Source organism: Gavialis gangeticus, unplaced genomic scaffold (genome assembly GCF_001723915.1).
Source record: "Gavialis gangeticus isolate Ggan-Ray unplaced genomic scaffold, GavGan_comp1, whole genome shotgun sequence".
Taxonomy (NCBI): domain Eukaryota; kingdom Metazoa; phylum Chordata; order Crocodylia; family Gavialidae; genus Gavialis; species Gavialis gangeticus.
Genome location: NW_017729031.1, coordinates 102,541,816 through 102,556,802, shown reverse-complemented (window position 1 = coordinate 102,556,802; position 14,987 = coordinate 102,541,816). Strand labels below are relative to the sequence as shown.

At 44.3% G+C, this 14,987-nt stretch overlaps 1 protein-coding gene across 1 annotated transcript in view; it reads left to right on the top strand.

Moving 5' to 3' along the window:
* PARD3B (par-3 family cell polarity regulator beta) overlaps nt 1-14,367 on the top strand; it is a 999,825-nt gene extending 985,458 nt beyond the window's left edge. Inside the window, exon 24 of the mRNA XM_019523483.1 lies at nt 13,218-14,367. Coding sequence (XP_019379028.1) covers nt 13,218-13,578 — 361 coding nt within the window. The 3' untranslated portion in view covers nt 13,579-14,367. The remainder of the gene's footprint in view (nt 1-13,217) is intronic.
* The last annotated feature ends 620 nt before the right edge of the window (nt 14,368-14,987 follow it).

Sequence of the window (14,987 nt, the reverse complement as noted above, 5' to 3'; positions counted from 1 at the left end):
GAACTTCTGTCCCAGATCCCCTCCAGATTCAAGTTAATTCGCAGTCCCCCAGGATGCTTTGCACCTTCCTCACAAACTCCTCCTCACAAGGTGGGCAGGCTAGCCTTGGTCCAAGCTGTTTGCTCCAGTCAAGCAGGGCGGCATGCCCTAGTGCCCTTCAGCTTCTGGCCTGCATTTCAGGAATCAAAAATGAATGTCTGTTCCTTTGTTTATTGGTTCAATCTATGCAATTTAGACTTACCTGCGAAGATTGAATTGATTCAGCCTCAGGCTTTTAATTGTCTGTACTTAGCCTAAAGCAGTTCTAGCAGTGGAAGCACTAGTGTAAAATGGGGACTAGATGTGGTCTGAGTGGGATAAGGAAAAACTGTAGTAAAAACAAGGGTGGGGGGACCCAGACCCTAAACCAAATGGAGTTTTGACCCCAAAAAGGAAGAGCTAGAGACTCTGTGAAGTCCATGAGGCACTCTGCTAATGCTACTGATCGATTTAACAAGAAAATCAATCATATACTGTGGGAAGGGGCTGCAAAATGCAACTTAAGATACAGTGTCCACTCTCCACTTGCTCCCCCTGATACAGTTGCGCTGCTGCCAGTGTAATAATGGGAGCCTTTAAGGAAGAAAGAGAAAAAGACAGCAGTATAAACACAGCTGGAAAGTGCACCAGCTGTAAGGGCTATTGCAGCCTTAAGACTGTTGTAGCAGTCTCTAGGCAGTGCTACTGCTACTCTACACAATAGATGGAGATTTCTTCTCTCTCAGCTCTCAGGATTTCAGGATTTGGTTTTTGTTATTTAAGGCTCGCTTCAGGATAACCTTTATTATTGCACCCACAGTGTTTGTGACCCTATTTGGGGTGCAAATTAAGTAGCTAATGCAAGTATAATTAACCAAGTGTTGTAACACTTTACAATATACCTCAACAGAGGTAGCTGTAAAATTAATGTTCTATCATTTATCATCTAAACCTTTAGATTTAAATGACTGGAGCTGATGTTTAATGACTGGCAGAAAGAGGGTACTTGCAGAAGTGTTAATGGCATGCAGTGCACAGAAATCTGTAGTCTAAGCACCTTTACATATACCCATAGAAATCAATGGCTAGAACAAAACAAATACAAATGGTGGGAAGTGAGTCGGGGGGCAGGGGGCAGCGGGTGGCAGGAGGAAGGATGAATTTACAGATTTTTTAGTTGTTTAGGAACAAATCAATATATCAGAGGTTTGAGGAACAATGTGGGTTGAAATAACATGTGAAGAGGCCAGAAACAAAAAAGTTTCCTATTTTCCTTGTTGTTTTTTAAAACAACTGTCAACTTCCTTTAAATATGGAGCTGTGTTTTTATTGCAGGGAAGAAAAAAATGAAGTGGCACATCTCAGTAAATTTAACTGAATTACGGTATCCAGAAACAAAAAGAAATGGAGGGAAAAATAACCAGCTATAATCAGTTCCAGCTATAATCTCCTTTATTTATTGAAGCATGATTTTACTACCAGTTTGTACCATGGGAGGCATAGCTGACAGCCATGCTTCATCAAGGCAATGGGGAAAAAACTGCAAGGAATGCTTTAATTTAAAAGAAAGATGATTAAAAAAAGAAAGAAAACGAAAAGCTGGGTAATAACATTAATAGCCAGTTCATACAGGTTTTTACTAGCCCACTAAAGATCAGATAGCATGTTAAGATCCCAACAGCTGAATAGCAAAGACCTCAGCCCAGGTTGTTATTACTTAGGAAGATTCTTTTAATGACGTCTGTTATTTGTGGAAATCATTTTAACAGCACAGCTGAATAATTGTTGTGCTTCCAATTCATTTCATGTGAAGAATGAGAAAAGACTAGACTTTGGTTTTATGTGTCTTTTGGAGTACTTTACAAAAGAAGATGGATGGTGTAGTAAAGTGAATGCATAGGCAAATGGAGGAACTGTTATATGCTCAGCAACAGTGCTGTTGATGCCCTGGACATTACACCCATGTGGCATGCTTTGGGTGTTTCTGGGACAAGGAATTTTGTTTCAGGCAACATAATTGCCATTGTTAGGAATCTCCCTGGGATCTTTAATCCCACCTTAGCAGCCACCAGAAAAGTGGAACTACTTTAGTGGCTAAAACACTGAACTAGACTTCAGAGACCTAGGTTCTGGTCCGGGCTCTTCTTCTGCCCCTGCTACATGTCCTTGGGAGAGTCTCCTCCTGTCTGCATGCCTCTCTGTCCCCTTTTACCTTTTGTCTGATTTATCTGCTTGGATTATAGGTCCTTTGGGGCAGGAACTGTCTCTTATAGTGCCTAACACAATAGGATCCCAAGGTCAGTAAAAGCCTGTAGGAGCTAGTTTAATCCAAGTCATGCTACCCAAAGGGCCTTTGATTTAACATCTTGCTCACAGAAGGGCAGTGGTGCACCTGTTCAGTGCTTGCTGCTCTTGCAAATGAGTCTTCCAAAGGTTGTATTTGACTGGGTTCTGAACTTTCATTCTTTTGCTGGCTTGAGACAGTTGGGTATTTTTTTTTAAATGGTTAAATGAGTTGTAGTGTGCGTGGCTGACAGTCCCCTGATATAAGCTTCATATGTTTAAGATTTGAAAAGACAGGGTTCTTCATATAAAACGGATGTAATAGGTTCTTCTACCCTCAAAATCCTAAACTGAGGCCACAAGATTGCAGTGCTGTTGCAAAACCCTCTTCCAGGCTGAGAACTTTTGTCAATAGAGAGAGCTCCCAACCCCTGCTGATCTTGAAAACAAAAGGACAAGGGGCCTGAAAATCTAATACAGGGCTCTCACACATGGTAGCACATGAAGGTTCCTGTGCAAGAGGCACACATGATTGCTTAGTATTGAGGCTGGGTTACCGATGCCAAGAGGTTAATGACTCACAGGGTATTATGCTATGTCGAATAATGAGTAACATACAAAATGACATGTTGTAATGACTCGCAGCTTAAAGTACCAATCTATGTAAGACCCCTTTAAGCTTGAAAAGATCACAGAGTAGCAACGTCTTGTTCAAAAGAGGTTTCTCTGTTCTGCACATCCCACTAGTGGAGATACACCACGCCTCAGGGCATATGAACAAAACCAGAGGGAAATGACAAGGGAAGATTATTTAAAATAGTTGTTTTGCATTTATTTTGGATAGTCATGGGACACCGACCACAGGCTGTTTGTTTTGTTTTGTTTTGTTTTGACCCTAATTATCAAGGTTCCTGATGTTTTTGAGTAGGGGCTTGAGAAGAAAAGAGAGAAAGTTTTTGCAGAGTGGGATTTTCAGAAGTCTCTGAAATTAACATTTTATTATTAACAAAAAATAATAATTAACTTAATTATTTACAGGGGCAAAGTTTAGCCAAAGTTTATATAATTAGGGGCAAAGTTTAGCCAACATGGAATTTTTTTTTTTAAATTCCACCCTAACTTCTTATGGCGGAGGACTACAACCTCTTTGAGATTCTCAGAAGATTTCAGTTACAATAGTGCTGTTCTGTGTAAAAGGATGAAGTAAAGGTATTATGGAAACCTCACAACATGTTTGTTGCAGTCTCAGGGCAGAGTTTAAAACTTCCCATTCAAATTATTGCCTTCCAGTATTTACTGTTATTTCTGTGCCGTTTCTGGTGCGTATAGAGTTATTAGTAGCTACACATTCTTTTTTGGTCCCAAATTTGGGACCAACTGCCTGAACATCAACTTCTAATCAATTTAGCAGGTGCTAGTGTTGCCCAGCAACTCTCTGAATTTGGCTCTGTATTTATAGCTTTTATAGTTTATCTATAGTTTGTATACTGCTATAACTACATGAGGATAAGCACCTTTATACTGTTATAACTGACTTCACAGTAGGGGATTGTAGCACTTCACTGACATCTGTTTCTAAACTGTATATCATTATAGCACTACAACAATTGTGTAGACAAGCTCTTTACACTTGGATCAATCAAGAGTGACTGCTGAAGCTTGAGGAGTCGCACCAACTGGTGTAAAACCATAAGTGAGAAGGGAGTCAGACCATAGGTATCTGCTTTGTGTCTAAAACTTACCCCTGCTTGAGTTCTTAACTCACTACACCGGATCTCCTCTCCTTAAAATCCAAATCAAATATAAGTAAAAAGTGAGATCTCTTCCCACTTTTTGCAGCAACATCAGTCATGAAATATCATTATTTTTATGAGCCTGTAAAGCCTATAGAAGTTAAAGCTATGTAATACGCATTGCAGAGTGTTCTGTTTAATCCTGTCCAACCGCAGTCGTGCCTGGACCAGGGATGAGGGGCTGGTAACTGGAAACCTGACACTGAAGGAATTCTAAACACAGTCTTGAAACTAAAAACAGCTCTCTCTGCATGGCATGTGCTACATGAGAGCCTGGGATTGTATTAGTTTACGTTATCTGATTTTTTAGCCATGCAGTGTTGATAAAAGAACGGGAGAAGAAAGCACCTCCACCAGCTCTGCCCATAAATAATCTGTGTGTGGTGTGTTTGAGGTTAGTATGACATTGCTAGACATATGCCTTCTGCTGAGAGGTACAAGCATCTCTCACAGACAGCAGCCACTAAGCAAAGTTCTGTTGTGTATTCCTAAGACTAGGATACAAAATTTGATTTCCTGTGACTTTTTAAATGCAAAACCCTCTCCCTCTTATGTGGTAAATATTGGCCTGAAATTGCAAAGAAAACATATTTTAAGAGTAACCAGACTGTTAATGTATATATACATACATGTAAGATAGACTTTAATGAAGCACAGCACTGTGCTGTGAAGATTTTTTTAAACCTGCAATGATATCTTAGGTATATGTGCACTGAATATTAAGCTACTAAAATTCTCAGTGCCACTATATAAAAACAGCACTGCAGTGTCTTTAAATATTATGTATTGAGGGATATAGACTATATAGCCTTCTAGAGCCAGAATTTTTTTTAATGTATATTGGAAGTACCTTTATAAGATCAACTCAGATAACTACATCATAGATTTGACATGGTAAGATGTATTGTTTAACCCAGTTACTTCTTACATTGAGTCTTCCATTTTTCCTTCTTCTCTATATTCTTTATAGGGTCCTCCTATAGAGTTAGGGTCCTCCTGGTAGAGAACAGGCAGCAGTGCATTGCAATGCATACAGTAGAGGTCTTTGTTGGGAGCTGTAGGCACAGAGAAAAACCTGTAGTTTTCTCTGGCATTCTAATCACAGGCTGTGCTACCTAATACTACCACCCAGGGTCCCTTTAAATCTCACCCAGATTAAGCAGTCAGGGGGAAGGCTGCAAAGGTGTAGCTTTTCTATTAGCCACCAAGGTCAGGTACAGACATTACACATAAACCAGTATAAGTGACTGAAAACTGGTCTACACCCATAACCGAACAGAAGCTTGGGGCACATAGACTGGTTTAAAAATGGCAGATCCTGGTCTAAGGTAGACCTTGATCAGTGAGGTATTAGACTTAATTGTTTTAGTTTAGACTGGTCTATCAAATGTCTGTATCAGATTCATGTTAGGTCACTGCCACCCAGCATCCCAGGCACGTTTGAGGCTCTGCCCACTAGCCTCCTCTTGCAGGGAAATGTGCTAGCACTCATCGGGTGCTCAGCTGCTCTGGGCTATCACAGACCCAAGCCGTCACAGTCACAGGCAGGCAATGTTGGGAGAGGCAGGAAGGGAGACTCAAGTTGGGCAGCAGGGACAGAGGCTCTCCATGGAAGGAAAGTTGGGGGTTGGGGGCATGTGCCAGATGGCCCAGGCACTCCACAGAAAGAGGAATCAGGACCTTAAGAGCTCAGCACCAGCACCAGCCAAGGGGCCTGATTCTTCTTTCTATGGAGTGCCCCTGTTCCTGCTGCCCAGTGCAAGCCTCCTAGGCTGTGCTGGCACATCCTCCAGTTGCCACTGGTGCTGAGCTCCAAGGAGACCAAACCTTTCTTCTACAGAGTGCCTTGTCCTTGCTGCCCGACACAAGCCTCCTGGGCTGCACTGGGAGCATCCTGCCAGAGCCTGGCACCAGCAGAAGCCAGTAGGAGGTGCCGGTGCAACACAGGAGGCTTGTGCCAGGCAGCAGGGATGAGGGCACTCTGTAGAAGGAAGGATCAGGCCCCTCAGGTGCCGCTGGTTCTGAACTCTGAGGGGCCCAAAATTTCTTTCTATGAACCACCTGGGTCCACCCTTCACTGGCTACCGGCAAACACCCCCAACCCCCTGCTGTCACCGCAGAGCCTCCCCCATACCTAGCCCTAGGCTTTCAGGAGAGCCCCAGAGAGGTCACCATGGTATGCCTGGCAGCCTGGCCAGTGAGGGTGTGCAAAATGGGCCCTATTCAATTTGAATTTGGACCGAGTTGGGGACTGTGATTCAGTTCATTGATTCGGATCGCTGTCCCCGATTTGATTCAGCCAAATCCGGATTTCGAATCTGAAGATTTAATGCTGATTCAGAGAATCAGTGATTCGGACATAGACACAGCTTTCAGTGTTTTTTCTACATACCTTGAGGTACCAGGTGCGGATCATGAATGCTGCAATGCTATGCTGGAGCAGATGAAGTGTCCCACAGGAGCGGGGGGGCAGGGGGGGCCACAAGCTTCTAGTTCACTTCCGGGTCTGCTGCCGAGTGGGGTGGGGAGCCGCTCCGTGCACCTCATCATCGCAGCATTCATGAGCCACCTGCACCTGTAGAAAAAACATTTAAAGCTCTGTCTATGTCTGAATCGCCGAATCTTTCCAAATCTCTCTGAATCGATTCAGAGAGATTAAAGAGTCCTCTGATTCAATTTGGATTCGGAGATTCAGCCATCAAATCAGGCTGAATCTCTGCTGAATCAAATCAGGGACTGAAGCTTCACACAGCGCTACTGGCCAGCAGTGGCAGGTGGTGCATGCTCTAGTGACCTGCACTGGGGCTCTCCTGGAAGCCTAGGGCTGGGCACAGGGGAGGGTCCACAGTGCTAGCAGGGGGTTAGGGGCATATGCCTCACAGCCAGTTGGGGTGGCCCCCACTCAGCTTGCATGCTGGGAGATGTACAGGACTGCCCCCTGCCTTCTGGCCAGTGCAGGCATCTAGATGCCCCACTGCAAAATGGCTAGTGAGTTCTGTTTGCTCCTGATCCAGTCTACAGCTTAGAGCAACCTGCAACGGTTTGATCAATTCTGCCTCAGGCTTTTTTAATGTCTCTAGCTAGCCTTAGTGTGTAACTCTTTTTGAGGTTAGTTTCAAGAAGTAAAGCAGGGAATTTTCCTTGAGGTAACGTTCCTTGCAGTACACTCCTGCTGCACGTAGACTGTAGGAGAGCACTGTCCTCCCTCTGGTGCAGACTGACCTCTGTAATGCTCCCAACCAAACAGAAGCAAAAGAAACTATTTGTCACAGTTAAATCCAAACACCCAACATGATATGACATAGCACAAACAGCCAGTACATCAGTTTGCTTCCCTTTGCTTGTCATTAACCCCTGGGTAAGCTTTTGTGACTGGTGTTAAAGGTCACCGCAGATGGGAGTTAATGATGAATAAAGAAAACCTGAAATTATTTTTTTTTCTGCTGGGTACTTTACATTAGATATTCAGGGCCAGTCTAGACTATAAAGCTCTCTGATAACTGAAGAATTAAACTAAGACAGTGGAAAGTGAGTGACTGAGCAAGCAAGGGATTTCAAGGGATTTTTAATCAAACTGTGTGAAACATTATTATTATTGTTATTACTACTATTATGATGATGATGATGAATGCCTGTGTAACTTCAGTGGCTAAATAACATTGTGGGTAAAGGAGGACTTTGTTAAAAATTTTGCACCTTCCCACTCAGATGAAAACAGTCCTGAAACCTCCCAAAATTCTTGCAGCTAGGCCAGAAAAGAGTATACCTGACAATCCTAATATTTTTTTAAGTACAAGCAAGCAGGAAAAAAAATGCATTCAGGTCTTATCATCTGTCTGTCGGACAAAACCAAAAAATGGCACAAGTATTATTTTTAATCATCTGATCACTATGAATGTGCATATACAGTGTTCAAGCATCAGTTTGGTTGTGGTCCTAGTTACAGAAATGGATTAGTTATCAACTGATCATTATTTTGAAGATCAACAAGTATAACTGCTCACCAGTAAATCAAGGTTGCAATTACTTGGCAAGAAGTGTGGAAAAATGCTTACATTGCTCCTATCTATGATGTGCTATGCTTTCCTTGCAGGAAAACTAATAGGTTTTTCTATCATCACAATAAAATAAACACTTTTTTTTTAAAGCACCTTACACACATCATGCAGCCATTTTGTGGGAGTGAGTGTTCATGCTGTTCCACTAGGGTCAATTTTTTCTTTGAAATGGTGCCCCTGCTTCCCCGCTTTCCACGCAGTCCTTTATAAACAGTGCACAAACTAAACTGGACCCACATCATCTGCTGTTTTTCCACTGGGAAAAGGTAGAACTGAGCCAGTCAGCAAAAGGTTTTTGGAGGTGTGAGATCAGTTCCTTCCCATGCCATTGTGTAAGCTTTTTATACCTTCTGCATGCAGCCGCTAGGTACTTTGGCCCCACAGGTCAAACAACTGACCAAAAATCTGGCAAACAGCTGACAGTCAGAGCAGCTCCTACACAGCGTGTTCTCTTAGAGGGCACGCTTCTAAGTCAGGCCCTTTTGAGTGCTTGCCCCAATTTGTAGGTTTTGGATAGGTCCCTTGGGTCACTGATTTTCCACTTCAGTTTGTTGGTCTGACCCACAAACTGCAGGTCACTGGGGAGGTGTGAGCCAACCTTCTGAACTCTGAACCCACCAGGAGCCAACAAAAACAGAAAGGGAGGAGAGAAGAATTTCATTAGGGCCTTCACGGAAGAGGCAGTTTCTAAAGAGACCAAATGCTGAGTTGTTTTGCTTCTGTTCATAAAAGAGCCCAGTGCCCAGAAAGAGCTACTGATGATTGGTGAGGTGCTGAGGTCGGCTTGCTGTTTTGGGGGTGCTTCATTTTTTTAAACCAGTAATTACCCAGATAGGAGAAGTTCAGATAACAATTGAGAGGCTCCCGTGTAGCACCTGCATTTTTTTCTGGAAGAGTTGTTTTTTGGAGCTTCCAGCATTTACTCCTGTGTGTGCAGCTTTTCATGGTGACAGCATTTCAATGCTGGTTGCTGTCTCTGGATGGTTTGCCTTGTTTGTTGGTTTTGTCACTTACAGAAATAATAAACGGTGCATTTGGGCTTGGTCCAGTCTCTTGTTTTTCTATCTGAAGAATTCTTAGTGGTGGTCACCATAAAGCTGAGTATGGGGGGCTTAAAATTGCTTCTGTGCTCTTGACTTCTTGTTAAACTCAGGAACAGAAACAGACCTGGATTTATGAGTAGCTCACCTATAACAGAGTCGCATCTATGATGGGTGGGGAAGAACAAATCGTCAGGAAATAGTTCAGGTTTAACATCCTGCCTAGTGCAGGGGGGCTGGACCTGATGATCTTGTGAGGTCCCTTCCAGCCCCTTACAATCTATGAATCCAGGCCTGGAAGTGAACAATGTCCTGGCTGACTCCCTTACCTCCCACCTCACCTCACCTTGTGGGATTACCCAAGGGAAATGATCTAGGGACCATAGACTTGAATAAGCCATGGGGAGTCCTTCACGACATTCCCCTCCAATCATTCTGCTTCAGCATTGCCAGGAGAGCAGAACCACTGGGTTTTCACAGACTTTGCTGCCCAAAAGAGACTTCTTTGGAGTGTGCCTTAGCTTTTTTTTTCCTTTTTTTTTTCATCCCTAGGGCAGAAAAAATAATAGACCCTGTAGATTTTCTGAAGGTCTTGCATGTAGTGGAGCTGTGCCAAGCCCCTCCTTCTCCAGCTGCCAATTCCTCACTCCATGGAAGACTCTTCAAAGGGTCTGGTGTCATGGCTGACATGTCACATGCATTGGTGACACGTAGGGGGTGCACACGGGTGCACATGTACCCCCTGAGATTGGCAGTGCACCCCCTGCGGAAAGGCACCACCAATACTTCAGGCAGTGCCTGCAGGCAGTCACCACTCACCCCCCCGCCCTACCGCTGACACCAGCAGGGGCATCTGTGGGCGGTCCATGATTGCTGCTGGCTGCTGCCAATGCTGGCAGCAGCCTCTGCGGGTGGTCGCCGACCACCAGTCAGCACTTGCCACGCCCCCACCCCACTGCTGACAGTGACGTGGCCGCCTATGGGAGCTCACCGCTTGATGCCACCATGCTCCCACCACCAACAGCGCCACCGCTACCTGCAGGAGCTTCCCGTGCCCCTTCAGCCACCAGGGGCACGTGGTGTTCATGGTCACGTGTCACAGAACAGGGAAAGATGGATCCAGAAAGGGAGCACCCTGTGTAGGGGCCATTTCACAGGTGGGAGAGGTATGGGGGGGCCACATGCCCCCCCCTGAGATTGGCGCCTGGATCAGCACCATTCAGGACAGAGAAGTATTTTGGCTACACAGGCCAGCAGTGTGTTGAGGGGGGAGAAAGCACTAAGCCACAGCACAGAAGTATAGGAGTGGATATGTGGCTTTTGGCCCGCTCCCAGACCTGCCCACAAATTGTGCCTCCCCACACTTAGGAGGCACCAGTCACCCCTGGGCCATTTTATGGCTGAACCTGATTTCAGCCTGCCCTAATGGTCCTCTGTGTCTCCTTAGGCAATGGAAGTCCTTATTGTAACATTGGTAGGTATTCACACATTAGCTAGCAGAGTGACAATGTAGTAGGCCAGACTTCTGTTTGTGCCAGCACTCAGATAATGTGTCCAGGGTCCTCAGTGGACTTGTATGCAGCCTACTGTATCACATCTTCACTACTATAGTCACTGGTGCTAGCTGGGTTAAAGGTACAGTTGGGTCTACCTGCTTACACTACCGTGCCTTTATTCTCTTGCTAAACACATCCCAGCATCCCCAGAGACACTCTACTATCCTAAAAATAAGCCTTTCCCCGCACTCCGTTTAAGAAGCTTTGCAGCCTCCTCCTGCTCCTTCAAGCTGTATAAATGTGTAACACTCCTTCCTGCCACATCCAGACCCTTCAGCACAAGGAACATGTGTTGAAGGTGCAACTTATGATACTGGCAGCTCAGTCTAGCAGCTGTTCTAATTGCAAAGTCTACAGAATCTTTTTTGTCACCATTTAAACTTGAAACATTTGAACACCATATATTTGACTTTGCACTGAAAGCTTACTCCTAAACTACCCAGACTCCTGCTGACCCCAGCCTGCTTTGGGTCAGGTCCCAAGCACTTTTACATTGCTGTGATTTTTTTTAATATGATTAACACAAATTCTGATGAAATTTAACAGCCAGGAAATATTCTTTAAAACACACAAGCATTATCTTGACAAGTATCTTTTTAAGCATTGCTGTCACCTGACTGTTTATTCTTGGAAAAAAGTAACTAATGCAAGTCTGACACTAATATTTGTTCCCCTTATTTTATCCCTTGACACAGAACAGCTCTGAATGTATAATTTCTCATGCACAGAAACACAGGTGTCCAACCATAAAAAGGTCCTACCTTGCAAAACACAGTGGGGGTGACTAGTGTACTGGTTTTGTCTTCATTCTTACCACCTCTAAGAGAACTATATGGAGCGACTCTTTGGCCTGCTGTGTACATTAGATTTCATGCAGGGTCTAAGTATATCAGTAGAGATACCAGTTGTCTCAACACACGTGAGTTAAGAGTCCTTTTAGTATCACAGAGGGTGGCTTCAACCTCTTCAGCACTTTGTCTGGACTGTCTCATGAAAAACCAGGAGTGCCTGTCTTTTATAATGTTCTGTTTTTAAAGTAAAAAGTCTCTGGGGGACAGAGGGTCCTAAAAGTCCAAGGCCTGGAATTCCTCCCTTCTCTCATTCCATTTTAAACAGGAAACATTTGCACTAAGCTATTCCAGGGGGAGAGTTGTAGGTTCATTTCAAGGCAGATAATGTTTGTTCATTGCCTATGTCTGTGATTTCCCCCATGGGCTTAAACAAGAAAGCCACATGTGTTTAACTTCATGCAAAACAATTGTCAGTGGGGTCTGGGAAGGGAGCACAGATCAAGATGCTAGAAGCACCCTGAGCAAATTGCTGTGTGAGCAAAAGAGAGGAGGTGTGCTGGACAAAGGGAAAGTCATTGACCAATTAGATAACTGCTGTGTTTAACTGTGAGGATGGGATTTTCAAATGGATAATTCACAAAAATGTATTTAAGCAGCTGACAAGATTGGTCTTGTGCACACAGAGCAGGTGGAATTGATTTACACTTTCAGACTTTCTTTTGGGTCGAAAGCCTGCACTGCTCCAGCTTGTTCTCAAGGAAAAACTCCCACCAACATCAATGGGAGGCTTTGCCTGAGAGAAGTGTAAGAACATTTGTGAGTGGTAAAAAAAAAAAAAAAAAAACCTCCTGACTGTGCTGAACTTTAGGGGAAGCTCCAGTGACTTATCTACGCAGAACAATTATTTTTGCCATTTAAAAGTATCACAAGTTAAACAGCACAAGGGAGAAATATCAATCCCCCATTAGTGTAAATCCTGGAACTAAGACACAGAAAGGTACAGAGATGACTCTGTAGCACATCCTCAGGGATTACATGTTCACATGTTGTTTTTTTCACATGTCCCAGCACTTGTCAAACCCTTACTGATGCAGACAAGTTACAGAGCTGTCTTAACATCAGGCTCTGCAGATCACAGGAGGGGTTTTGAAACCTCACTGGCAGCTAGCCCATTAAACACAGGTACTGCATCCTGACATCCCTGTTGTTACTTCCAGGAGTTCCAGGGTTTCCAACTATTGTGTTCTGAGAGCTTTATAGTCTGACATGCTGGAAGAAAACAATGGGGCAGGGCTGGGAGGTGTGAATTTTGTTGTGCGTTAGACTTCTGGGATTTGCACAGCTGTGGACCAACCTTATCTGTTTATCCTCAGGCTCAGATAAGATGGAGTCAAAAATACGTTGTTTAAAGGATCTTTGATTCTATTATGGCAAACATCATAGTTTAGGGAGGTGAAGAGCGCCAGGGCTCTCCATTTGGAAAAGGTCCGTGGGGGGTTCTGGTGTGCTAAAGATTTTGCAGCATGCAGGTGAGAGGTTGCTATTCTCTGGCAGTTCTGTTTTGACACAGGTGGGACTGTCACTTCTGGCATGGCAGCTCTTTTCCCAAGAAAACTACAGTGGTTTATTGTTGGCTTGGAATGCTGTTTGTTGATAGATGTATTTTCTTCCCCTCCAGGCGTGGACCCGCAGAATCAATGGAGTATTTAACAGGGCCACGAGTGATATACAAAGAGCGAGATCTTCCTTACTACCAAGGAGGGCAGCCCACTGTGCTCCTCTCTAAAGGCAACTACTCTCGTGCACAAGACATGAGGGTAGCGGAATTGCGGTACCCCCAGTACTACCAACCCCAACCACTAACCACCCAGCACAAAGGACCCCTCCGCCAAGATGTCCCACCTTCACCTCCTCAGTCGCACCGAGCACCAGCATATAATGAAATGGGCAGAGCGAGACACCGTGGGACCAGCCCAGATCTATACCAATACAGACCTCAAGACCCCAGGCAGAAGAATCCCATGACTGCAGCTGTATAGCCTCGAGCTGGACTTCATCAGTGGGGCTAGGAAGGAGGGTGCCTGACATCACCTTTTCCACAGTTGATCGCAGCATGTTTAATTGTTGGTAAGGGTGATGTCTTCCCTGGAGTCATTCTTACTGAGCCAAGCTCCTCAAAGTTTTCTTTTAATGGGGAAACATGACTTTGTCAAGGCTAACATGAGGTACTGCATCTTTTAAGTCTGAAGTACCAGACATTCAAATATGTTCAATACCAGTTAAAAATAAAAAGTGACAGCTGAAAATTAAGTGTACCATTTAGCGCAGCTCAGGGCTCTACCACATCCAGTTACATGCACGCACAGCATTCCCTCTGGATAAGACTGGTAGTGTCACAAGAGTCCAATGTGGAGTGACCCCACAGGCCTATTATATTACGGTAGCCTTCTAGTGACAGTACACATATATGCTGCACAATGCTTCCTTCCTCAGAGGATCTTCTCTGGAGCTGGGAATCTTGTGTAGTCTGATGCTGTGTGCATCACTGAGTTTACAGATGTCTTGTACCAGGTTAGGAGCCACATTCCAGGCACATTCAAACCAGCAGTTTTATATTTTGAGAATGCCACAGATGCAGATTTTTAATCTTGCCTTTGTCTTCCTCTTTCTACTCATTTGTTGAAGCATTCATCTTGTAGCCTTCCTGTTTGACAGTTACGTATCAAGATCCTCTTTTTTTCTTATTGCGAGCAGCACAATTGGACTAAAACTAACTTCATCAACTTCACTTGCACACTGTAGAGGGTTTGGACAGAAAAATCCCAAAAGACAATGATAAAGGACTCGGGAACTAAGTGAATAACATGTGAGACTGTGTGCATGTGTGTTTGTTAGTCACATAGGCTGCTTACAGATGTGGGAAAACAAATAGTGCTTTACTTTCAGCTCGGTACATGCTTCAGCAGGGCTTTTTGATGATTTCATCTAATAGCTGAATAGTTGAATCAGTTTTAGACAAAAGCGCTAAAAAGCCCCAACTGAAGTACCAAATCTATACGGATGCTGGGGAGCCAGGTTGAACTAATGCAGTGCCTCTTCTGGTACAGCACTGTGGTTTTTTAGTTTTTTGGTTTTGGGGGAGGGGGGGTTGTGGGGGGGATTCACATCTGTCAGCACCCATAGTGCATAGTTCTTAAATGTAAAGTTGGGGGGCCAGATTCTCAGCAGCTGTCAATGAGCTGAAATTCCTTGACTCCTTGGGAGCTAAACCAATTTGCACCTGCTGAAGATCTAGCCTTCAGTGTAACATACCTGAATTCAGATGTGAGTTGCTACTCCATCAGTTTCTTTGATGGATGAGGGTGGGCAGAGACAGGTTCTTGCCCTACTCTGCCTAGCTTTGTATCAAGGTAACTTCTGCAATATCAGTTAAGGTACTGTGAGCCCG